Source organism: Choloepus didactylus, chromosome 14 (genome assembly GCF_015220235.1).
Source record: "Choloepus didactylus isolate mChoDid1 chromosome 14, mChoDid1.pri, whole genome shotgun sequence".
Classification (NCBI taxonomy): domain Eukaryota; kingdom Metazoa; phylum Chordata; class Mammalia; order Pilosa; family Megalonychidae; genus Choloepus; species Choloepus didactylus.
Genome location: NC_051320.1, coordinates 99,760,435 through 99,786,988, shown reverse-complemented (window position 1 = coordinate 99,786,988; position 26,554 = coordinate 99,760,435). Strand labels below are relative to the sequence as shown.

The 26,554-nt window shown below is 49.3% G+C and overlaps 1 protein-coding gene across 4 annotated transcripts; it reads right to left on the bottom strand.

Annotated features, from left to right (window-relative positions):
- Positions 1-1,844: 1,844 nt before the first annotated feature.
- Positions 1,845-25,725, bottom strand: ZNF250 (zinc finger protein 250). Of its 4 annotated transcripts, none has more exons than XM_037802402.1 (5): positions 25,707-25,725; positions 13,166-13,258; positions 12,815-12,941; positions 12,104-12,217; positions 1,845-4,599 (listed from the first exon to the last, which is right to left on the bottom strand). In XM_037802402.1, the coding sequence occupies exons 2-5, from the start codon at positions 13,202-13,204 to the stop codon at positions 3,281-3,283; spliced, it is 1,599 nt and encodes a 532-aa protein (XP_037658330.1). In that variant the 5' UTR covers positions 13,205-13,258; positions 25,707-25,725; the 3' UTR covers positions 1,845-3,280. The 4 variants fall into 4 exon arrangements, with proteins under 4 accessions (XP_037658330.1, XP_037658328.1, XP_037658327.1 ...); XM_037802400.1 differs by lacking the exon at positions 25,707-25,725 and adding an exon at positions 24,211-24,269; XM_037802399.1 differs by lacking the exon at positions 25,707-25,725 and adding an exon at positions 23,733-24,146.
- Between the last annotated feature and the right edge of the window lie 829 nt (positions 25,726-26,554).

Genomic DNA, 26,554 nt, shown 5'->3' with positions numbered 1-26,554 from the left:
GTATTTCTGAAGGAAGACCTCACTCATCTCACATCTTCTCTGAAGTAACAGTACATGATCTCATCCGCCTTCTGATGGAGCTGTTTCACTTTGTCTCTGAAGCAACTCCTGCCTCTGAAATATTGCTTCAGTTATGAAAGTGCTCCTTTTGAAGCAAAATCTTAGTGACCTTCTCTCTGTAACAGCTCAGCGTTCTCAGGTCATTACATTTATCTCCTGTCCTCTCTGAAGTGACAGCTCAGTTATTTCATTAACTCTGAGGTTATCCTTTAATAAACTTATGTCACCTGTGAGATAAAACCTCAGTGATTTCAGGTTCTTTTTAAGACAAATCTTCAGTGTCATAAGCTGTGATGTAATACCTCAGTTTCATAAATTACGCTGTGGCAACACCTTGGCAATCTCTACTTTTCTTAGGTATCGCCTTGGCAATATCAGCTTCTCTGATATAAGTGGTCTGTAGTCTTTGCTGAAATAATACCTCAATAAACTTGATTTCTCATCAGTAACAGGTCAGTCATCTTACCTTTTTTTTTTTTTTTTTTTGAAGTATACCCTCACTTATCAGTTTTCTCAAGTAATACCTCAGTGATCTGTGCTCCTGTTAAGTAACACCTCAGCAATATCAGCTCCAATCTGAAGTAGTATCAGCAATTCCAGCTTTTCTTAAGAAACACTTCATTCATCTTACCTCCCCTGTAAAACCTCAGTGATTTCATGTTGTCTTTTAAGTAACAGTGATCTCAGCTCCTTTCTAAGGAATACTCCAGTGATCTCAGCTATTTTGAAGGAACATCTCAGTCTCTCACACCCTCTGAAATAACACCTCAGTGATCAGCTGCTCTCTGAAGCCATGTGTCTTCTCAACTCCATTTCTCACATAAAACTTCAGTTTTCATATTTCCTCTCAGTATTCTTAGCTATTCTATGAATACTTAGTGATCTTATCTCCTCATTGAAGAAACATCAGTTCTTTTTTTTCCTTGTATCAACACCATTAATCTCTCCTCCGTCAGTAGGAACCCTCAATAAGCTCCCTTCTGAAAGAACAAGTTAGTAATCATATCTCCTCCTCAAAGAAACACCTCAGCGATTTCTTTTGCTCCTGAAGTAACATTCAGTAAATGATTGCCCCTTCTGAAGTAACACCTCCATCTCAGCTCATCTTGAATTAAGAACTAAGTTGTTGTGAACTCTTCTGAAATAACACCTCAGTGATTTCTGCTTTTTCATTAATGTCTTCAAATGGAGGTTGTTCTAGTTTGCTAATGCTGCCAGAATGCAAAACACCAGAAATGGATTGGCTTTTATAAAAGGGGGTTTATTTGGTTACACAGTTACAGTCTTAAGGCCATAAAGTGTCCAAGGTAACACATCAGTAATCGGGTACCTTCACTGGAGGATGGCCAATGGCGTCCGGAAAACCTCTGTTAGCTGGGAAGGCACGTGGCTGGCATCTGCTCCAAAGTTCTGGTTTCAAAATGCCTTTCTCCCAGGACGTTCCTCTCTAGGCTGCAGTTCCTCAAAAATGTCACTCGTAGTTGCACTTGGGATATTTGTCCTCTCTCAGCTTCTCTGGACCAAGAGCCTGCTTTCAATGGCCATCTTCAAACTGTCTCTCATCTGCAGCTCCTGTGCTTTCTTCAAAGTGTCCCTCTTGGCTGTAGCTCCTCTTCAAAATGTCACTCTCAGCTGCACTGACTTCCTTCTGTTTGTCAGCTCATTTATATGGTTCCAGTGATTTAATTTAGACCCACCCTGAATGGGCAGGGCCACACCTCCATGCAAATTATCCAATCAGAGTCACCACCCACAGTTGGGTGGGGCGCATTTCCATGCAAACAACCTAATCCAAACATTCCAACTTAATCCCCACTAATACATCTGTCCCCACAAGATTACATCAAAGAACATGGCTTTTTCTGGGGGACATAATATATACAAACCAGTACAGAGGTGAATGCAAACTCTGTCTGAAACTTAGCATGCAGTCCCTCATTTTTTCCTTATACTGATAACTCAATTTTTTTCAAAAGAGGAAAACAAAAGCATTGTATTTTTTTACCAGTAGTCAACATTTTAGCAGAAGCAAAAGAAACCTGAATCTCATGCAGTATCTGCTTCCTCTCCGTCTGGACATTATCAGAAATGGCTTTGTTATAAATTCAGTTTAAAGGACTGTATTTCTTAAAACAGAACAAATCATTTTGAACACATTAAACACAAAATTTTAATTGCCATTAAGCCAGATTCATCACAATATATGGAAAAGGGTACTAGACTCTCTTGAATATAAGAATAAAATATTTAAAAAACCCAACCCTCAAATAGAAGAACAGAACAGTAAAGACAATTAAAAAAAGAGCTATTGGAATTTCAGAGAATTTGGTTGTTTATAATGTATGCACTAACTTACTCTCTTTTGTAACATTTTATGAAAAACAATTAAGGCATAGAGAGGACCCACTTGGTATAGCAACTCTGAGATCTGGGGCTTTCGGGATGGGGCTGTCCTCCTATGACCACATAGGGACCCACATGGTCTCTACGATGCAGGGACTGTAGGTCATAGGGGCAGTTTTGAGGAAAAAAAAATTAATTTCCACTACAAAGTTTAAACATCCCCTCTAAGTTTGAATAAAGTTAAAGCACCAGATAAAGGGTATTCTAGATTTACCCTGTTTCTTCCTAATGTGTATTTAGACTTTCTTCATTTTTTATACTAAATAGATAGCTTTACACATTTAGGATTTCCAGTCATTTACAGAACAATTGATAACTATATTTTATATCACTTTATACACAAAGCACTTTAGTGTTTTAACACGATACTAAAAATAGCCACAATTCTATTTTAAGTGCAGTAATTAGAATGGTCTAATTCATTATATTTAGGAAAAGCATGAAATGTTCCAAGCAAAAAGTTTTATTTGGAATGTAAAAAATTTATCATGACCATAGTCCTTATGCCTTAATGTTCCTTAGTTACTCTGAATAAACCCTCTGAAGTTAAATAATTGTGACTAAATCTTTACCAAAATTCACTACAATATTATGGTTATGCTCCAATATAATTTTGAGATGTAGGGAAAAAACAGGCATCACTGAAGTATTTTAATAGGAAGAACATGCCCAATGTGTGTCAATGGAATTATTCTTTGATACCAAATCACAACAGAAGAGCTTTCTGGCGAGTTAACAGAAGGTTCTCCCGGGTTGAAGGTTTCTCACGGTCCTGTGTGCAGTTTCCGGCGTGGCTTCCTCTCTTGGCAGCCGAGGGTCACAGCTTCTTGTGCACTTTCTGGTGCTGGATCAGGTGCCCGTGCTGGTTGAAGGCACGCCCACATTCCCCACACTCATAGGGCTTCTCGCCCGTGTGAATCCGCTGATGCTGGATGAGCACTGAATACTGACTGAAGGCCTTTCCACAGCTGTTGCACTCATAGGGCTTCTCGCCTGTGTGGGTCCTTAGGTGCACAATCAGAGTTGCTTTCAGGCTGAAGGCTTTGCCACATTCTGTGCACTCAAAAGGCTTCTCACCTGTATGAATTCTCTCATGCTGAATCAGAGATCTGCGTGCACTGAAGGCATGCCCACATTCGCTGCACACGTAGGGCTTCTCCCCGGTGTGGATCCTCTGGTGTTGAATCAGGTGTGAATGCTGAACAAAGGCCTTCCCACATTCATAGCATTCATAGGGCTTCTCTTCAGTGTGAATTCGCTCATGGTTCATTAAGGTGGATCGGTGGCTGAAGGTCTTCCCACACTCACTGCACTCGTAAGGCTTCTCCCCAGTGTGCACGTTGTGATGTTGAATAAGGACCGAGCGGTCACTGAAGGCCTTCCCACACTCACTACAGGTGTAAGGCTTCTCTCCAGTGTGGATTCTTTGATGCTGGATGAGTGTCCTCTTCACACTGAAGGTTTTCCCACACTCACTGCACTCATGAGGCTTCTCTCCAGTGTGCACCCTCTGATGGCTCCGCAGGACGGTGCTGTGGTTGAAGGCTTTCCCACACAATGTGCACACATATGGCCTTTCTCCAGTGTGGATCCGCTGGTGCTGAATAAGATGTGAGAGCTGAGTGAAGGCTTTCCGACATTCGAGACATTCATGGGGCTTCTCTCCTGTGTGTATTTTATGATGCTGAGCTAGATCTGAGCTCACTCTAAAGGCTTTCCCACACTCATTACACTCATAGGGTTTCTCTCCTGTGTGAATTCTCCTGTGTTTACTGAGGACTGAGCTCTGGCTGAAGGCTTTCCCACATATGCCACACACATAGGGCTTCTCTCCAGTGTGGATTCGCTGATGTTGAAGGAGATGGGAGCTCCGACCAAAGGATTTCCCACACTCAATGCACCTGTAGGGTTTATCTCCATGAGGAATCACTGGGTGCTGAGTTGGTGGTGCATTGTGGCTCAAGACCTGAACCTCTTGATGGCCAACTGGGTTTGAACCCAGACAGAAGCTTTGATCATTACATTCTTGATCAATCTTTCCCATGGGAGTTTTTCCCAGAACCACTGCTATTTCCTCTGAAATTAATGGCTTCAGACTCAAATCCCTATTTTGTTTCTTGCCTTTGGTTTCATATTCTGAAACAAAGTGAAAGTGGAAATGTTAACACCACTCAGATAGCAGAGCAAGCCAACCCTTAACTAGCTTTGCTGATGAAGGGGCTGCTGGCAAGGATGTGGTTCCTTGAATACATGTAACTGTGTGAGGAAGCGAAGGGCACGGAAAAACCCCAACTGTCTTAGTCAACTAGAAATGGGAAGGTAACATGCATCCAAACAGGAACACACTGAGGATAATAGCACAGTGTGGGTATGGCGCAAACCCTAGTTCGAATGCATGGCATGGGGGTGGGGAGGCACGAGCAGCAGCCAGGTAAGAGCTCATTGACTCCCTGGAGTCTTGTGTGTGGGCTCGCTTCCAGAGGCCATTTTGGAGTGGGAAATGCTAGGACCACAAGCATGATCCTGGGGAAACTGCACAGCCACAAAGTCTGGCCTCGGAGTGGAGGGAGGTGCAAGCTCTCATTGGAAATCAGGAATGGAAGCTTTCCGTGTGAATTGAATATTTCCCTAAAATCACTAGGAGCAGAGAGGTTTAGCATGAATGACCACATCAGCCTCAGTTACCATCTCCAGATGCACCTGTGCTGCTTCTTTCACATCTTTGGCTGCTGGTAAAGACATCTTTGTTTGTTTATCACTGCCACTTTCTTAGCATTTTAATGAAATTTTTCCCAGAAAATGATTTGCTTTACTGTGTGTGTGTGTGTGTGTGTGTGTGTGTGTGTGTGTGTGTGTATGCTGGGACCTCTCCTTTGAGGAAGATAATTTAGTGTGGAGACAGCAGTAGCTGAGCCAAGACTGGAGAAGAGAGAAATGATGGGAATCTGTTGCCAAGTTTAGAGCAGAGATGAGGCCTGCATGGGAGTGGTAGTGTGGATACAGAGCAGGGCTGCAACAGAGACATTTTCACAGTAAAGTCAAGGGGCTCTATGGGCTGTGTGTGAAGTCAGACAGAGCTAAGGATGATTGTTTTTACATCTCAGAGACTGAGCTGTTGAGATTACAGGATGCTGCTCAGAAGTCAAGAATGATGAGGGGAACAGATACTGTTTATGGAGGATGGGCTGTGATCTTCATAAAGCCACACAATATATGGAACTAGGCCCAAGGGTCAGGACTAAAAGGAGTAAGAGGCTGACTCTCTAGGACAGCAGGAAATGTAGCTAGGCCCTTTGAATCTTCCTGAAAGCAAAGAATCCACGGGCCTCCTCTGCAGGATAGGACAATGGCCTCAGCACACCAATCCCACCCTCACTGCTGTCACCACTGCCTTTCCAAAGCCCTGTGTTAGGAGCAGCACTAAAACAAAAAAGTTGTATTGTCATGTTACTGTTGCAGAAGACGGTCATGGGAAAGCCTCTCTTTTCTCCTGTTAAAGGGAGCACAAACCCAGGGAACGAGTCAGGCACCTATCAACAACCCATGGGGGAACCCCAACATTGCACACTCTAACCCAGAGACACTCAGGGGTCAGGGGCTAGTGCAGGATCAAAGTGTGTGTCCGAGGTGACTACTTCCCTGTTCCTTCTGTTTGCTTCCATGCTCACGGGCTCCACTGGTACACCCCTCACTCCTCATTCCACAGGAGGAATGACTTAATTGACTGGCTTGTCTGGGTAAGAACTGGGCATTCTCAGCTCAGCCTCTCTTATCTTGGGAGCCAGTCTGGTCCCAGTAAGCCCACACTCTCCTCTGCTCCTCCACGTTCAAAGGCCTACAGAGGTAGGCCCCCAACATGGGGAGTCTGTGGTGGTCCCTCACTGCCTGATGGTGGTATGTCTGCCTGATTCTGTAGAGTATCAGGAAGCCAATTTGAATGGCAATAAATTACATTTCCCCAATGGTGCTTCATCTGTACTAAGGGTATTTTCATGTCATACCAGTCTTACTTTCTAATTGGTCCAGAACTTGGTTGGTTAGTGCTGAGTAATAGGTCTCCTCAACCCCCAACAAAGGCATTTGAAAAATAATAGAATGAGAATTCCATACCCAATTCCAGGGAACCTTCTAAGATGGGCACAAACATCCAAGAAGTGTCTTCTAATTAAAGTGTTTTGAAGACGACCAATAAATAAAACGTGTGCTTGATTTGATCTGTGAGGTCTTTTGATAGCCAAGGAATGGTTATCTTGGAAGGACTAAGACAAGCCAAATGCTAACACTTCTTGCAAAAGGATGGAGGCAGCTGCAGACTGTAGCAAGCCATCAGCAGATTCATCTGGGAAAGAGGTGGGTGTGGGAAGGGGAGACTTCCTCAGGGATGCTCTCAGGGATGCCCTCCAGAAATAACACTGAGGATGTGGTAACTCAGAGGCCAGAGTCCCATTCCAGGTCTGATTAACCAGCCAGTTCCCTGAGATTTGCTATCCCCACTCTCACTCTGAGCTTCTCGACATGAGGACACCGATTTTCACAGCCCCAACTGCTCTCCAGGGCTCAGGTGGGCCCTCTGCCCTCTACCAGACCTCTCCCTGAGATGTCCCACCAGAATCTCCAATTCAAGAGTCCAAAATAAATCTTTGGCTCTTCTCCTAGAATGAGCACCTCTTCAGGATCAGGATGGGGGCTTCTCTGTTGATTCTTCATCTTCCTCTTTTCCCACATCTACATCCAAGCCCTTGCTCCTATCACCAGACAACCATTCCACAGCTCACTGTTGCCAATTCAGTTGACGTTCTCCTCAGTGTTACCCGGTCACTCAGAGGCACTGAATTACTTCTCACTGTGACCAACAGAGGCACACGATGCCACGGGCACACTAACCAACCCAGCCGCATCACCCATGTCCCCTTTACGTATACATTGACCTCTTTCCCCCAGGAGGCAGAGCTGGACAAAGCATCATTCCCACCCTAGCAACCAGGAGCCAGATAATCTACAAAATGCAAAGTACCTAAAGCAGGCAAAACAACTTTCTACTGTACGTTCATCAACAATAACGGTTTCTTGCAATGTCTTCGTAAGCTTTTGATAACACAGTAACACTGGCCTCACAGAATGAGTTCACAAGTGTTCTCTCCAGCATTCTGGAAGGATGTGTAAGAACCAACATTATTCCCCCCTTAAATGCTCGGCAGAGTTCACCAGAGAAGTCATCCATGACTGGTGTTTTCTTGTGTGTGAGACTTTTAACTACAAGCTCAGTTTACTGAGCTAATTTAGAACTAATTCAGGTTATCTGTTTCTTCTTCAGGGAGCTTCAGTGTCTTACGTCTCTCAAGAAATTATCCATTTTCACCTCAGTTACCAAATTGGAGAACAACTGGTCATAATTCTCCTTCTATACCTGTAGAATCTGTAGTCACGTCACCTCTTTCATTCCTGGGATCGGAAATTTACATCTTTTCTCTGATCACTTTGACTAGGTTTATCAATTTTATTGATCTTTTCAAAAGAACCCTTTTGGGTATCAAGGGTTTCCTCCCTATGACCTTGTTTTCCATTCCACTGACTTCCGCTGTCAAGCTTATTACCCCCTTTCTTCTGCTAACTTTGGATTTCACTCGAGCTTTTCTAGTTTCTTATGCTGAAAGCTGAGGCCACTGATTTGAGACCTTATTTTCTAATACAGGTGTTTTAACGCTATATAAAAATCTCTAAGTACTGCTTTAGCTGTATAGCACAAATTTTGATATGCTGTATTTATATTTTCTCAGTTCAATATTTCTTTTAATTTTTGGCCCATGAATTATTTAGAATGATTTCTAATTTCCAACTATTTGGGGATTTTTCCAGAGCTTTCTATTATTGATTTCTAATTTAATTCCATTGTGGACAGAGAGCATACTTTATTTGACTTGACTCTTTTTAAACTCATTGAGGGCTTTTGTTTTTTTCTTTTTCCTTTTTTGAATGGTCCACAATATTTTCTATCTGTCTAGGCCAATCCAATGTTCCATGTGCACCTGACAAGACTGTATATTCTGTTGTTGGGTGAAGGGTTCTATAAATGCCAATCAAGTTGGGTTGTTTGATGTTCAAATTTAATGTATCTTTGATGATTTTTTTCCTACTTCGTCTATCAATTATTGAGAATAGTTTGGAAATATGACCATAATCATGAATTGTCTATTACTCCTCGAGATTCCATCAGTTTTTATTTCATGTACTTTGAAGTTCTATAATTAGATGCATAAATGCTTAATATTGTTATATTCTCTTGAATAATTGACCCCTTTGTCATTACGACTTTCTTTACCTTTGGTAATATTCTTTGCTCTGAAATCTATTTGTCTGATATCAAAATAGCCATTTTAGCTTTCTTTGCTAGCAATCAGAGCTAGAACAAATTTTTCCATCATTTTATTTTTAATGTATTTTTGTCTTTATACTTAAAGAGCATTTCTTGTAGGCCACATATAGTTGGGTATTTGTTTTTTTTAAATCCAATCTGACAATCTCTGCTTTTAAATGACGTGTTTAGCCCATCTGCATATGGTCAGAACAAGCATATTATCCTGCTATTTCTTTCGTATTTGTTCCATTTGTTCTTTGTTCCTCGTTCTACTCTGGACCACATAAAGTGATGTACATTAGTGGTTATGATTCCCATCTCACTGCTGACTAACGAGGGAAGAACTTTCTCATGTTTACCGGCCATGTGGTTTTCTCTTCTCTCAGGAAATTGTTCAAGGTTTTTGTTCACTTTTCTTGTTGGGTATTTCTACATCTTTTATTCTCTTCAGAGCAGTTTACTTATTACTTATATACTATACTGATAAATTGATACAGCAATTATTTAACAGGTTATTAAAAAAAAAAAACACCTGAATCATCATGTTTAATAAAATTATAGATCTTAAAGTTATACTATGAGTTTTTTAAACTTGCAGACAAGTTTTAGTTCTTTGTTTTGTGACTTATAAGCTCATCTTCACAGAATAAAGCCTGAAGGCCAAAGAAATAATTACTCATTTGCACTGAAAACTATCTTTTCTATTATTTGAAGCTTCCTGAATGGATGACTTCTGAACTGATGCCAAAGTAACAAGACGAGCAAGATGACTTCAATGGTAAATAAGAAACAGATTGTACAAGATGTTACTCATATCAATCATTCATAGCATAAAAGCCACTTATGACTATCTGCTAGGCAGATTCAAGCTTCTTGTAAACCCTGGCAAGGCGTGCACCTGCCCTGCCATCTCACATCCACGCTGTGCAAGGGCATGGCTTCAGCGAAGAATCACTCGCTTTCAGAATAACGGCTTTAGTTGTTTTAAGTATCTGATAGGGAAGTGTATTTCATGTGTGATAAATAAAGGGAAAAAAGCAATTTCACTGAAATAAAATTTTAATTAAAAAACCCCTCCCTAGTATTTTGGAGAGATCATGTATATCATATAAGGATGACACACAGTTTCAGAGTGCACCAGGGAATATCTTCACATTCTAGTGGAACACGATACACCTTCAGGGACTATACTGGATTAAAAAGAAGTTGAAACATGCACTTAACCCATGGACAAAATAAACTGTCTTGGTATGTACAAGCTATACAAATGTGTAGTGCTATCACATTTAAAGTTTGCAAAAGGAACATACAGTTGAAGTGACAACAAAGCACTTATCTTGAGAGTGGAAAAATCCTTTCATTTGCTGTTACAACACATAAATAATTGCAATTCACTGAATGGAACACAGCAAGGGCAGGTGGGTGGGTGCAAACACTTATTCATCCTCAGGTGCCTCTGGGACGCGGCACTGGCTTTAATGCCACACAGCCCCAGGCTGCCTCTGTTTAAATGCACATCGCTGACCAAAAGGCAAAAAGCACACTCCAGATGTCCCCGCCACGGCCTGAGCATGAGACAGAGCAACCAACCAGCTACCTCTGTGCAAAAACTTCCTCTCTATCTCCAACCCATCACGCTGGTGGAGACATTTCACAAACACTTCTGCATCAAATTTGAATGGCTCTCGTCTAAGACGTCTCTTGGTCAGGTAAGACTTCAGACAGCCACCACAGAGCCCACTGTCTGGTTCCGCAGCAGCAAAATGTGCCCCGTATTTTCTCAACCATTACAGCTGCAAACAGTTCAAAGCTATCAGTGTAAGATTCCCACGACGTAATATGGTAATGTTCCTTCTTTTACGTTCATTGGAAAATTAAACTCTTCTGAGGCTGGCATATTCACTGTTCCTCTAAGAAAAAGGTCTCTCTGGATATCCGACTTTGCAGGCCAGTTAAGAGGTGGACTGTCTGTCTACACATCATTAAGAAACAAGTTGCTGCTTTCAAGTCTAAAACTGTGGCACCCAAGAGCAGAATCCAGTAGAGGAACTACCATGTGCACCCAGTGACCTGTGCTGGGCCCGGGCCCGGGCCCTGCCGATGGAGGCTTTCCTGAAGCTCAGTGTCACTTCCCTGCAGCTGGATGCTCTCTGCCTGAAGCAAGTGCTGAATGCTGCTTCTGGGGTTGGATTATCTGTATCTTCTGTCATCTTCCCTTTTATAATTTTCTCTACAAAGGTCTTGCACATCTTTTGTTGATAAAATTCTCAGTACTTTATATTTCTAATGTTGTATTGCTGTAACATTATCTGTTTTTTAAATTTACACCTCTGTTGCTGATTAACAGAAATACAAGTTATTTTTCCCCTCCTGGCTATTTTAGTAAGAGAAAGACTACACACAGAAGTTCAGGTATAGTGTGTGTTTTTTTTTTTTCATACTGGAAAACTGGTTGAGAATAGGTCATATAGAACAATTGTTACCGTTGGCTGATTTGAGTGGAATTAAGTCTGTTTCCAACCAGTTTTTCATTTGAGAAAAGACACTACAATTGATTTTTCACCCAGTCACGTTAAAAATTTCTTGTTAACTTTAATAAATCTTCTGGGAATTCTTTTGGGTTTTCTAAGTATACAATCACATAAACTGCAAATAACTTTTCCTTTTCCTTTCCAGCTCTTATTGCCTTAGTTTTGTTGCACTTTTCGGTTTTTTTCCTTAATTCACATGTGGGACACATGGTTCAATGTTAATCAGATATGAAGTTACGTTCTCCTGCCTTGTTCTCAATCTCAAACAGTACACTTTCAGCACTTCATCAGTAAGTCTCATGGTAAGACGTTTCCCTTCTACACTTAGCATGCTTCGTATTTTTCTAAATCAATCACATAACCCCCTGAATGTGCCATAAGAATAGGGACCTGCCTAATCAGGTGTTGTCCCTCTGGGCAGGACAGAGTCAGTACATCTGTGATCAGGACCCGTTCCTGTGCCTCAGCTGCCCTCAGCCTGGCTCTGGACACTGCCTTCTTCTGCCCAACTCTACTGCTCACCCATTTTCAGGGCTGCGTCCTCCAACGCACGGGCTCCTTGCCCAGCAGCCCTCCGGCCCACGGCTCCAGCACACCCAGCTTGGGCCTGCCTTTGCCAGGGAAGGCCTGACAAGGTCTCATACCTCATGGGGGCCACCCACAGTGGTGTCCATCAGCAGCTCAATCTCACTCCTACACAGGAGTGAGGGGCTGGGCAAAGGGGGTCTTCGCCCAGGCTGCCCCGCTCACTCACCGGAGTGGTCATTCCACGGGTGCTTGTGCTCATCAGCCGCCTGTGCATCCAGGACCCATGGCTCTTCTCCTCGCTCCAGCTGGGAGATCACATCAGGCTTGGATCCTGGAAGTCCTGCTCAGGGGAAGGGAAGCCCTTTCAATAACCCACACCAAGTCTCCCAACCTCCCCCAACCTGCATGTGGGGATACAAAGATGGACAAAGTGCCCTGGAGACGAGCACCCACTGGGAGGCCAACAGGGGAATTCATGCCTGATAGGTGCAAATGCCAGGGAGCCCAGGAGTCTATGGCCCACCAGCCCCTGGGAGGCCCCAACCCCACCCCCCTCCGGCCTTGCCCCCTGCTCCCTCCCAGCACAGATGCACCCGGAGTGCACACCCCACACACAGGCCCGGCTCACTGCACAGATGCACATGGAGTACACACCCCACACACAGGCCCGGCTCACTGCACAAATGCACACAGAGTGCACACCCCATGCACAGGCCCGGCTCACTGCACAGATGCACCCGGAGTACACACCCCACACACAGGCCCGGCTCACTGCACAAATGCACACAGAGTGCACACCCCATGCACAGGCCCAGCTCACTGCACAGATGCACACAGAGTACACACCCCACGCACGGGCCTGGCTCACTGCACAGATGCACATAGAGCGCACACCCCACACACAGGCCCGGCTCACTGCCGCCCCTGGGGGCCTCACCGAGTGCAACCACATTCCCGTAGGTCTCCATCATCACGTGCCGATAGAGGCCCCTCTGTGCGGGACCCAGGCGGGCCCATTCCTCCTGGGAGAGGAGCACGGCCACGTCCTCGAAGGTTACTGAGGCCTGGAACGACAAGGGCCGCTCTAGGGTGGCACAAAGCCTTCCACCCTCGCAATGGGGAGTAGATGTCAACAGGTACAGCAGAGGGAGTAGTCTGGTGGGCTGAGAGCTGGGGCTGAATGAAGGGGAGGGGCCTGGCAGGATCCAGGGGTCCCACGTGTGAGAAGACTGGGAGGAGCCTGCTGGCCACAGGGGCTCTGGGCTGCACTGGCTGTGGGGACACTTACCTGGGGTCCTGCCGGTGGCAGGAGCCTGGCTGCTGCCATGGCCAGGTCTCCCGGGGCCTCTGAAGATGATGAAAAGCCAAGAAGCAGGTGGGGCTGAGGGAGAGGAAGGAGCACATGAGGGCCCAGCTTTGCTCCTTGCAACCCCAACTTCCTGGGGGGCCTCAGGGGGGAGGGGGTCTCTGGTCCCTTTGGGCAGGTAGTTGGCAAGGGGCACGGCAGGGCAGGGCCTCTCACACCCCTGCCGCACCCCCAGCTCCCTGGCCCCCATGGACTCTGAGCCCGTGGTCCCAGGAGCTGTGTCCAGGCACGAACGACAGGCGGTCCTCAGGCCTGCTCTGGCCAGCGCCGCCCAGGAAGGTCATGTTTACTGTGCCCAGGGGCTTGGGGGCAGCAAGCGCAGGTATCCCTTCAGACACCTGTGGACACACATGTACCCGCTGGACCCTGGGGCCCCAGGACCCCGGGACTCTCCTCTCCACTTTTGGATGAGGCTGGAGAGGCTCAGGCCATTGGCCATGGCTCACCGCTGGCCCATCTCATCCCGCTAGCCAGGAGTCCACAAGATGCCACCAGGGCAGGGTCGGGATGGCGCTGGCCTCCACTTCTGCTCAAGGCCCGGAGGCATGGCCTGCTGCTCCCTCAGGGCACGGACTAAAAATTTGGGACCAATAATGGCCTTGGGGGGAAAGTCCAGACCCTGAGTGGCCTCCGCCCAAGACCCCTGGTGAGCCTGAGTTGGGGCTTCTCTGTCGACTAGGGTTCCAATTTCAGGTCACTGGAGGCACCACAGCGACCCCCCAGCCCTGCAGGGCATGAGAAACTGCCAGAGTCCAGAGAGCCCCAGCCGGCCCCCCACCCGCCTCGCTCACTGCTGCCCGGGGTTCTGCTCCCCACGACCGGACTGGGAGCTCACGCTCACCTGACCAGTGTATGCAGAGCCTGTGCCCGGTGCACGTATGAATGAGAGACAACCTGCTTTTGACTTAAAGGTGCCACTTCACAGAAAAAGTGTATCCGTTTGTAGCAACCTAACATGCCTGGCTCCTGCACCTTAAACATATGATGAAATGCTGTAAAATGAGGAAAATGTGACAAAACTCCAAGATAAAAGTGTACAATGCACACCACTAAGCACAATATGGTACAAATCTCACAAAATAGCACCGTGAAAGGAAGCGGGCACCATGTGGCTCCATTTACACAAAGTTCGGGAAAAGGCACCACTAATCGAGGTGATCAGGTCTGAGGGGTCTTATGCCAAGGGGTTTCCTTTGAGAAGATGCAGATGCATTAAACTTCAAAAAAAGACTCTACGTGAAACAAAAGCTCATGTGGTAGAACTCGTGGAGGACGCGAGGTAATGGCAACAAGCCGAGCAGGCCCCGCGTGAGAGCCGGCGGCCGATGGCCCCGCAGGGGCGCAGGCAGCAGAGGAGGGCGGCGGCCGCGGTCGGGATGAGCCCTGGGTGGCGTCCCAGGGTCTGTGGACAGGAGAAGCCAAGGGTGACCCAGGGATTTGGCCAAAGCCACTGGAAAGACCTGCTGACAAAGGGACAGGGACGCTGCGGCGGGCAGCCTCTGGGGAGGCACCTGGGCTTCGGGTTCAGACAAGCCGCGGCGTCTGTCACACCCAAACTGCCAGGGACGGGGGCGCTGGGAACCGCCCCGGTGCATCTGTCCAAGGAAGACGGGTGCCTGAGGGCTCCGCGGCGGCAGGACCAGAAAGCCACAGGGCGGCTCGAGGACACACCGGCCTCTGCGCGCTCTCAGCGGGGACCTGGGTGACCACAGGGTTTGTCAGACACCTCAAGAGCGCGTGGGGCGCTCACGATGCGGGTGTGGCGGCCGCCCCGGGACGGGCCTGGGAGGAAGTCGGCCGACACCGCAGCCGCCTTCTTTGACTTATAAAACATCACAGACATGCCTGTTTGCACAGACAATTTTCAGAAAGATACACAAAAAACTTCTAGCGGCAGCTCCCTCTGAGGAGGAGGATGGGGACTTGGGGGTGGAGAGACCAAGGCTCAGCTTCCCCCATCCCTGCATTTTCCCCAAATCTCAGTTCCCTCCAAACCTGTGTGCGTTTGAGTGTTTCAGGGCAATGGAATCCCAATTAGATTTCCTACAGGTCTTATAAAGGAATGAATGAAACTATCTTAAAATTCACGTGAAGAATCAGTGCTGGTGAACAGCCAAGACTGGGATTTGCGAGAACAGGGTGGGACCCGCATCCCCAGCCCGCAGCCATCCTGGGGAAGGGCAGAGAACCCACACACAGTCCCGCACGCGTGAGCTGAAGAGGTGACAAAGGCGGCAAACTGCTAGCCAGTGGGAAACCGACGGTTTCTTTACTAACCTGTGCTGGCGCAAGCAGCTGCCCAGATGGGACACACAATAATAAACTTCAGGTAAGGTTAAGCATAAGTGTAACGTGGTCCCATGGCTGCCACTGACCATGCGGCCGCCCCCTCGCCCACCTTCGCAAGGCCCAGCTGTCCTGCGGCCGCACCCAGTCTCTCCTCCTGTGGGGCCATCAGCACACAGACCTGCTGTGTCTCAGCTTCACTCCACCCACCTTCAGGTCTCCGACAATCTGCATGTGGCCAAAGCCAGGGCAATCCCCAGTCCTGGCCCACTGTGGGCAGCAGGGGCAGGTCAGTCACCCCCTCCTGCAGCCGTCTCCCCACCAGGTCTCCCAGGCACTGCTCCTGAGCAGAGTCCGCTGCTGGGGGGCCTTCCCCACGCGCCACTCCCCCCACCCAGGTGCACGGGCCGCCCACCACCAACCTTCCTGGTGAGGGACCCTGACCTCCGGTGAACGTCCACCCCTGATCTCTCTGGAACCCAGAGACGGACGGTCTTCCACGCCACGAGGCAACCATGCTTGTGGCAGAAGTGACCCCGGGCACCTGAGTGACCACAACCATGAGGGTGCAGCTCGCCTCCCAGCTGCTTCTCACCTGTGTCCTCAGCCACCCTGGAGCCAGTCTGAATGCTGAGCTGAACAGAAGGCGCCTTTGGGTGCTGTGGGCTCCTGCGCCCAACCTGCAACTCCCCATCTCCGTGCTGGCGCATCCGGGAGGGTGACAGCCCCCAGCCTGCACTGCTCCTGCCCTCAGTCAACCCTCCTCTGCTCAGAGGCCCTCCCAGGGCCACGCCCTTGAGACCCACTTGGACCCTGACCTTCCTCAGATCCTGGTGGAGTAGCCCCGCGCCACTCCCTGCCCAGCCTGCAGCCCTCACTCCACTCCCTGGTCTGTTTTCTGTGCCCCCGACACCGCAGACAAGTCCTGTCCACCCAGCTCCTGCTGCACCATCAGGCCCAGACTAAGCTCAGAGAGCAGCAGAGGGCTGAATGTTTGTTGACTGAATGAATGAAAGTAAGGGGCAATGAGGTCACAGTCTAGACCCTTAACAGCAACATGTAAAGAGTGATGGCAGCTTCTGCTGGCAGGGATGGGGCACAGATTCTCTCATACATTCCTTTTCGGATGCACCCTGGTGTGGAGAGCCGCTTCCCGGGTTGGGGCCTAGTGAACGAGCCGCGACCTGCTCTAGAGTTAGGGCCTGTTGGACATGCCGAGACCTGCTCTCGAGTTACCCCCGCCCATCGAGTGAGCCAAGATGGCGCCTGCATCCCGTTTCCGCATATGACGCTTAGGGCGGCGGCTGCCTGCTAGCCTATTGTACACGCTTACGTAGTGCCTGCACATTGGTTGTAACTATCGTATATAAGAAAGTGCCCGCGCTAGCCTCGGAGAGACAGCCCACAGGGAGCCGTGCCTGACGGCCGCATAGAGGTTGTTCTCCCGCGGGGTGTAGGGCCTCGTGTGGAATATGTAACAGAGAAAGTTTTCTTCCTGGCTCCAGTAAAAGGCTTGCATTCACTGCCGCTGTGTGCCTCAAGTGTCAGTTTGTCTGTGTCTCTCCCTCTTTCCCTCTGTTCTCCTTGCCGGCCGAGGACAGGACGCGTGGGACCGAGCGGGAGGGCGCCGGACAAGTGGTGGCCCGTACGGGGAATTCGAACACTCGACCAAGCTCTGACCAGCTGAGCTGGTGGTGGACAGCGGACTTCCTGCGCCCGGCCAGCGCGAGAAGGTGAGTGCTCCTTTTACGTGAGAGTCAGGGCCCGTGGATTCTCAGGCGGTCCCGGGGACTCGGAAGAGCTCTCCGAGTGGTTGAAAGTACAGTGCCGACTGCAAGCATGGGGCAGTCTGAAAGTTTATCTTTGTTAGCTAAAAGTACAGTGCCGACTGCAAGCATGGGGCAGTCTGAAAGTTTACCCTTGTTAGCTCCTTTAAAAGCCCTCCTGAAGCAGAGGGGTATTTCAGTTAGGAAAAGCTCCCTACAGAAGTTTCTTAATGATGTTGAAATTTTTGCCCCCTGGTTTCCCTCCTCCGGCAGCCTCGGTCTGCCTTCTTGGCTAAAGTTTGGTCACGATATAGATTGGGCGCGTCGGACTAACGTTTGTCTGAATCCACCTTTAGTCCCTATATGGGAGACCGTTCGCGCGATCCTTGAACTGGGGGTTGGCCGCGAGCCACCCGGGAGGCGAGAGTGTGTGCAGCGGTCCAGGTACTTAGAGGAAGAGAGAGCCGGCGAGAAAGGGTGTACTGGATGCAGATGGGAGCTCCCACCTGGGCAATGTTTCCTTGACATTGAGAGCACACTGCTGGGGGCAGCCACGTTCTTGGAGTTGTGTTCCGTGTGTTGCTTGGGAAACTCTCCTTTCTTACGGTGGGCATTTCGATGCTGTTGACTGGAATGGATGCATTCATGTTGTGGTGCTGCTTTGAGGAAAGACTGCATGGTTTTGTTCTCGGGGAAACATAGTTCATGATGACAACCATATAGAAGAGGTGCTGAGTATATAAATTATATAAACAAAAATTTGATCTGGACAAAGGAGCCACGTCTTTCAGTTTGCTGTTGAATTGTACTATTAAGAAAATTTCCTATACTAGTAAATAAAACAGTATTTGTCTGCTCATACTTTTGACTCCATGTAAGACTGGTCGGGTGCGGTGGTGAGAAGGGGGGAGGGAGTGGAGCAGGGAGATCGGTCTGTGGCTAACTGTGAACAATCGATTGAGATGACTCACTGCCTTCGGACTGTCTATTTGCATAAGAGAAGGAAATGTCCTGATAAAGAGTTTGAGGTCTTGCTTTCCAGAGAGATGATTTAGAATTGTCTTTAAAACATAACATAAAACAAAACAAAAACCTCATTTTACTATCACAGTGCAAATCATTTCCATAACATGCACTGGAAAGTTTTTCCCTGATGGATTGTCTTTAGAGTTTAAAGGAATCTTATCATATAGCTGCATGCACTCTGTACTAAAATGGTGAACTCTTTTAATTTACAGATCTTTGTTTGCTGATAATTTTATTTTGCAGCGGCATAAAAATTTAAGATTGTGGATTAAAAGAAACTCTATAAGGTGGAAAAGGAAAAATTTGCTCTGAAATAATATTAATTTGATTTAGAAGCATTTAAAATCTTTAGGAGACATAACAATTCGAATCAGGGCTCTGGTTCAAATATGATTTTGATATAAAGCACATGGTGAGCTTTCTGTTTGAAAACAACCCTGTGTTGCTCCACCATTACTTAGGTTTTAAAGCTATAATTAAAGGCCTTAGCCATGCCCCAGATTTTACGCTGGCCATCTTGTAATTTCACAAGTATCCAAAATTAAGCTCCCCTTAATAATAACCTTTCCAGGGTAGAAGTCTCTCCCTGAGAAAAATGTTTTTCTTTTCTCTTCCAGCGCATCAATAACTCGTGCTATAACCCATCCGGAGACATCCAGTCCGCACACAACCGGAAGTGGAAAGCAGTCCTGCTTACAGGGTCCTATACCACAGTGAGGAAGACTTCTTCCTCCGCCTGGAAACAACTGCAGTTCCTGCCAAGCTGCAAAAGCGAGAACCCATCACCGCCCTCACGGTTGCCACCCTCCTAGGTCTTGCAGGCGCTGGTACCGGGATTGCTGCATTAGCCAGTCACAGTCTCGCCCTAACTCATCTCCGGGCTGCTGTCGACGAGGACATCCGTCACCTACAAGACGCTATTTCCCATCTTAAAAATTCTATTAATTCCCTCTCTGAGGTGGTGCTCCAAAACCGCCGAGGCCTCGATCTTCTGCTCCTCAAAGAGGGAGGCCTCTGTGCCGCCCTAGGGGAAGAGTGTTGTGTGTATGCCAATACCACAGGTCTTGCAGAGAACAGTCTAAAGAAGGTCCGGGAAGGACTGGAAAAACGTAAAAGAGATCGTGAGGCTGCCAGTTATTGGTCCAGTTTCTTCGCTCCCGTCCTCCCATATATCCTTCCCTTTCTTGGCCCCCTAATAATAATTATTCTAGCTCTTGCTTTAGGACCATGCATCATTCGCAGAATCGTCCAACTTGTGAGGAAGCAGACCAGTGCTATCTTTTACCAGCAACTCGCCACCTCTGATGACCACTGCTCCGGAGGACCAGCCAATCCTCCGCGACCCCGTCGCCATCGGTCGGCTCGACGGCCACGAGGCTTTTCTCGGTCGCAAAAGCATCGCACCGACGCCGCGCTCCGGCTTCTCTGAACTGTTGGACTTTGAACCTCCCTCCGCCTGTGACTCCTTCGCTTAGCCTGCAGCAGCAAAGCCATGGACAATCGCCTGAGCGCCTTGCCAGCGTTGAGCCCCCACCTTGCTGAACTACAGTTAACCCCTTTACTCCCCCTCACATGGACAGCCAGCCCTAGACTGATCGATCCCCTTCGGGGTGGGGCACTCTGGGGCAGGGTTCGCGGCAGAGTCCATAGTCATATCCCGGATTTAGCTGATAGTTCCAGCAGTCTCAAATTTTGTCTCAGGCGAGTCTCGTAGGCGGGAGCCCGGTGACGGCCGCACGGGGCTCTGGCCATTGCACAGAGACGCCTAGTGACGCCTTTGACGCTGGATGCCACTCTCCTGTCCCAACTATCACTACCCAGTTACAAGGCAAAGTCCGGTAGGGAGAGTCACGTCGTTTCCAGCTCACGGGCTCTCCGGTCTCTATATGAGGTAAGCATTCTGGTCGGTGCCAGAGGTTCTGCCGTGAAATGGCAGGGGCCTAGTCCAGACTCCCCAAAGCACCAAAACATGTAGTGGGTCACTCGAGCCCACGGGAGTACACTCATCAATGGAGACACTGGGTGAAATATATAAAAAAGGGGGAGATGTGGAGAGCCGCTTCCCGGGTTGGGGCCTAGTGAACGAGCCGCGACCTGCTCTAGAGTTAGGGCCTGTTGGACATGCCGAGACCTGCTCTCGAGTTACCCCCGCCCATCGAGTGAGCCAAGATGGCGCCTGCATCCCGTTTCCGCATATGACGCTTAGGGCGGCGGCTGCCTGCTAGCCTATTGTACACGCTTACGTAGTGCCTGCACATTGGTTGTAACTATCGTATATAAGAAAGTGCCCGCGCTAGCCTCGGAGAGACAGCCCACAGGGAGCCGTGCCTGACGGCCGCATAGAGGTTGTTCTCCCGCGGGGTGTAGGGCCTCGTGTGGAATATGTAACAGAGAAAGTTTTCTTCCTGGCTCCAGTAAAAGGCTTGCATTCACTGCCGCTGTGTGCCTCAAGTGTCAGTTTGTCTGTGTCTCTCCCTCTTTCCCTCTGTTCTCCTTGCCGGCCGAGGACAGGACGCGTGGGACCGAGCGGGTGGGACCGAGCGGGAGGGCGCCGGACACCCTGGGACTTGTGCCTCCTGGGGGGGGGGGTACAGACGATGACAAGGCTGGAGGCAAAGCAACAACCACCGTGGTCCTTCCCCATGCAGGCGACACACGCACCAGAGGACGGCCAGTGCTGTGCTGGGCAGCCCAGATGGCCTAACGAAAAGACCACCACTGGTCCTCTCCTACACACGCCCCCAAACTCATTAAGGCTGCAACCCGCTCCCCGCCAACAGGGAGCTAAGGCCCTGGCCACCTCTGATGGTGACCGGGGACTACGAGGTGGGTGCAGGGAGTGCTGAGAGCTACCGGCACGGAGTTGGACACTGCGGGACTCGATTCCACTACCACACGGGGAAAAGCCAAGGCTAACACCAGGCTGCCAACGTGAGTGAGAGACATGGATGCGGAGGGCACAGCAAAACCAAGGGGCCCCTTCCAGATCAGGTTCCCAACTCGAGGGAAAGCAGAGCATCAGATCTCGACCTAGGGGTCCCCTTCGTATATTGCCAAGTGAAAAAAGTGTATCACAAACGATGGTTGTATTTTGCTAAAGTGAACAAAACAAACAAATCTCAAAAGCAGCATTAGCTAGATATTAATTTTTCTTTCCTTGGACTCTGGTCTTAAGGCCTGGGTCTCCTGGAACAAGCCTGTGACACACGTAAAATGCAAAACACAAAACTCAAACCTAAACCCCAGCCACCGAGAAAGGCAGGAGAAACAGCCGTCTGGGACAGCCTGGGACAGCTTTCCAACAAGACCCCCCACCCCCATTCGGACGCTGAACTCCAGACTTTGCTCTGGAAGAACGCAGCTCTTCCAACAGTGTCCAGAAAACAAAGGGGGAAGCAAGCACACTTTTTACAAAATGAAAGATGGAACCATAACAAGCCCTGTAGAGACGCCCACTCCCAGGGGCCGGGAAACGGAGTCTGTGCAGCTGTCCCCCAAGAGCCGCCGCCCACCTCACAGATCTGCAAATGGGCACAGCACCCGCCCAGGGCCCAGCTGTGGCTGGGTCAGCTGCAGTGCGAAGGGGTCATGCTTCAGATCAGGAATTTCGCTTTTGGAAACATCCCCGAGGAATGACCCAAAACAAGATAGTCCATAAATGCTCACAGCAGCATGGTCACTCCGGAGAAAACTAGGCAGGGCACACGCTGCCAGGGGACACGGCCCTCGTGTGTGCTGCGACAGGGGCGTCTGCAAACAGGCACACGTGGAGAGGACAGAAAAGGAACCACAGTGACACAAACGGCTTAGAACTGAAGGTCTCTTTTTTTTTTGCTTTGTAACTGAAACCTTAGAAGCCTATCACCTGTCAGAATCACTGGCAGCCTTGAGGTGATGGGCAGGCCTGGCCGTCCTCTCAGAGCTTCCAGCGCAGGCAACATGCAGCCTGGCCCCGGGCCTGGTGTGGCCGCTCACAGAGCCTCTCCCAGGCGGCCACCGCACCCCATGGCTCTGCTGCCGAAAGCCCTGCCCACTCCTGAAGCCCCCAGCTCCCACCCTCCAGGTGGAAGCACCTTCAGGAGTAAATGATCAGAAATACATGCACCTCAAAATGATACCCTCCTATCCACCAGCAACACTTAGTCAGAAAACAGAAGGGATTCACAATGGCCCCAAAAGAAACCAGGTCCAAATACCCTTTAGAGATGTGCAGGATCCCTACGAAGAAAACTACACAACTTGAAGGTCAAGAAAAGACAATACGAATGACACAGAAGCCAGGTCTCAAAAAGAAGACACTTTATGCACAACATTAACATGTTTCTTACTCAAGGGTGGGGGTGAGTTAGGACCAAATTAATCTTACATTCACCTGGGAGAATAAACACAGGAACACCTCCAAGAAGACCCTGAGAAAGAAGACAAGTGGGGGCTCAACCAGCCACAGAGCTCCGTGAACTGCAGGGCCAGGAACGCAGCTCCAGGAGCACAGAGCGGGCCAAGTCCACAAAAACACAAGCACTCAGTAAGGGGTGCTGGAACCAGGGGTTAACTATTCAGGAAAAAAATAAAATTAGATTTTCATATAAAGCTCAACAAATCTCCCAGAAAAAAGAGCAAAGACAAAGAGATAAAAGGCACAGCAGGGAAAAAACCCAGATCTCATCCTATACCATATACTGAAAGTTTAATGGGTTTAAGGGTTAAGTTTTTAAAATCCCATTATAAAAAGAACTTGGATAAAAATACAAGTAAATTTCTATTATTATTTTAGGGTGGGTGGGCCTTTTTAAGCAAAATACCAAAGTAGAAAGCCTAGGGGCAGAAATCCACAGATCTGCCACGTTTAAATCAAAACCTCACGTACATCTAAGCCACCACAAGCTCCAGGAATGGTTTCAAAGACACGTAAGAATTTAGTATTTGGCAAAGGAGGTTTTTCAGATCAATGAAAAGATGAATTATTCAACAGATAGAACGAGAAATGGCTATGATTTAGGAAAAAAAAAGAAGCTGGATTCCAACCTTGCCCACACTAAAACAAACTCCAGATGGATTAATCATTTTAAAATAACAGAGAAAATCAAGAGTTTATTTTTAAAATAATCTCAGAGTGAGGAAGGCCTGTTTAGACATAGCACAAAGTCCAAAAGCCTTAGGGGAAAATATCTCACTGTACCAAACTTAAAATCTTCTATCTCAAAAACCAATAAACAAAAAAACCCAACCCAAACCAAAACACCATAATTGGAGCCAAACGACAAACTGGGAAAAAATATTTTTAACATATATGGAAGAATTCTCATTTCCTTAAGTTACACTTTTATTACCCAAATCTCTAAGGAAAACAACATCAAGTGGGCGAAGACTACGAACTGGCAAGTCACAAAGGAAACCAATGGCGAACCAACCTTCACCGCCACTCGGGAACCGGTACTCAGCCGACCCCAGCGGACTGCGGGGCGGGACGCCTCGGCGGCGGGGACCCGGGGGCGACGGTTACGTTTCCCTGACATGCCTGCATTTTAAGAAATACCATATTTTCTATTAAAAAAAAAATTCCATCTCAAAAAAAGCAAGTGATGAGCCGTGCGTAAACTCCGTGACGGCGAGCTGGTCTCAGCCGGGAGCCAAGGGCGCTCGCGAGCGAGGAAAAGGCGGCCACGAGCAGCGCGGGACGCTCGGCCCGGAGAGGGGGCGCCGGCTGGGCCCCGCGGGCGGACGCAGACCCCCGCCCTCCCGCCGAGACCCCGAGCTCCGGCCCGGCGCGCCGCGAGCCCACCCCGGCAGCCTGGAGCCCGCCGCGCGACGCGGCCACGGAGGACGCGCCAGCTCGGGGGCCGCCGGGAGAGGGTCCGGCCGCCGCGCCCACCCGCGCCCCCAACTCACCGGCCACGCCACAGCCTCTCCCGCGACGCGACGACCTCCCGCAGCCCAGACAAAGGGTCGCCCCGCCCCGCAGGGCAGCCGCCAATCCCCAGGGGCCACGCCCCCTCCGGCGGCGCCCGGCCCGCCAATCCTGGAGCGCGACGGCTCCCAGCCAGGCACGAGCCCCGCCTCCCCGGCTGCGCGTTTCTTCCTCACTGGCGGCCCCACGACCACCGAGAGCCGAGGCCTCCGCGGCGGCTAGAGAGGCCACAGCTCAGGCTACGCAGCCGCCCGCCCTGGGCGCCCGGCTCGCCGGCACCTGCTGCAGCGTCCCGCGGACACCCGACTGCCCGGCCGCGCGGTCCGGTGTCGTCGGCTCTGCCGACAGGCCGAGCCCTTTCCCACCTCTGCGCGTTTGCTGTCGCCGTTACCCGGACCTTCCCCGCTGCTCACCTCCTGTGAGCCTCCTTCGTTTTCAGAGCATCCCCAGCTCGTCCTGCTTGATGACCCGTGTGTCGTGTTAGGCGTTTTTTCCGCCCCCCGGAAGGTCAGAGCCCCGGTCTCGGGCTCCTTGCTTTGTGGACAGCGTCGACTGGACGATGACCGGCCCGGCCGTCCGCTCGTCTGTGGCGTTTGTGGACTTGCGGTGTGAGCGAGTGTGCGTGTTTTAAACCATGCTACTTAAAAGAACGAGTCAGTTACCCCTTAGGAAGGCGTGCCCGCCGGACGCCCCACGCCTCCGTGCTTGGTTAAGAGATTCTCCCAGTGCCCCCAATGCTTTGGGCAAAGATGTTTTCTGTTCATTCCGTTAAACACTAGGCCACGTTGTCAGTTTACAAAAATAAAATTATATATATATGTAAAGACATACAAGTTAATCGTGATATATTCAAACTGCACATCCCCTTCCCAGTTGAAAATTACTGTTGTTCCAATAATGACTGAGCACTTTACTGAGTCAACTTGGTCGTTTGTCATTAACTCACACTGGAGAAGTCCTAGAAATATATCAAATGTGGATAGGATAAATTTTATCACATTTAAAAAACCCAGAATAAACAAGGTCGAAAAAGACAGCCTTCAAATTCGGAAAAATATTTGTAACTCATATTATGGCAAAAAGGTAAATTTTCTTCAAATATAAATTTCTGCTAGTCATTAAGAAAAAATAAGCAAACTATGAACAACTCACAGGAGAGGAAATACAAATGACTTTTAAAACACCACATATAAAAAGGAAATGCAAATCAAATCTGTCCTAAGCCCTTATTTTGTTCCCTCATTTGTCCCTAGGACCTGGAGGAGGGCCTGGCGCCTAGCACGTGGTAAATGTTGAATGAAGGGATGGAGAATGAATCGCACCGATGACAGGCGCACTGTAGGGGAAATGGACAATCCCAAACACCCCTAGATGGCTTGCAAATCTGAACAACTTCTAGGGACACAAATCAGCATTATCCATCTAAATTTATAAAGGACACCCCTTTTAGGAATCTACCCCACGGACACCACCGTACGTGGAAAATGACCCATGCAGCCTGTTTGTTCTGCCACGCGGGTGTGCAGGACGCGCGGCGCGTGAAGTACGCTGGGTCCGAGTCCGGCTCTAGATGCAGGGACTAAAGCAGCGGCGGCAGCAGGCCTCGTGCGCTCGCATCCCAGTGCGGAAACAAGCACGCGAGCAAGCGCCGTGCGCGGACGGGAAGGCAGAGCAGGGCAGGGGCGCCGAGGGGCGCGCGACTCCGAACACCGCGAGGCCGCCGGCCGCGCCCACCCCGCGCGCCTGCGCACGCGGCCCCGCGGCTCTGCGGTCTCTCTCGGGCTAGAGCGGCTGCGCGGGGCGGGCCGCGGCGCTGGTCCCGGTGGGCGGCGCTGCCTGTGCTCAGACCCAGCTGCCTGGAGACCCGCCGGAGCCCGGGCCCCCGCCTGGCCGTCAGCGCCTGACACCCCCGCAGCCGCCCTCACCTGGGCCGACCGCCCACCCGAGCCCCCCTTCCTGGCCTCTCATTAGCTCCCTTATTCTTTGCGCCCTTGTCCTTTCCCACTGGGCATGCATTTTTAATGTACGGTGTGAGGTGGGGTCTAACTCCTGCCTCCCCCCCGAGTGTAACTGCATTTTATCCCAGCACCATTATTGATTAGTCTTCTTAGTCGTGTACACGAGCCTCTTTCCACACGCTCGTCTGCACATGCACACGCCCACTTCTCACACTTTTCTGTTCTGTTCCACTAAAGGAGTAGTTCTACACACAATTCTCAAATGCCTGTGGGCTAAACGTTGCCCTAAGACTGTTTGGATCTGGTACCTCTTTTTGGGGAGTAGATCTTTGACAACCTTTCCTCAAAGGTTAATGGGCTTTTCAGA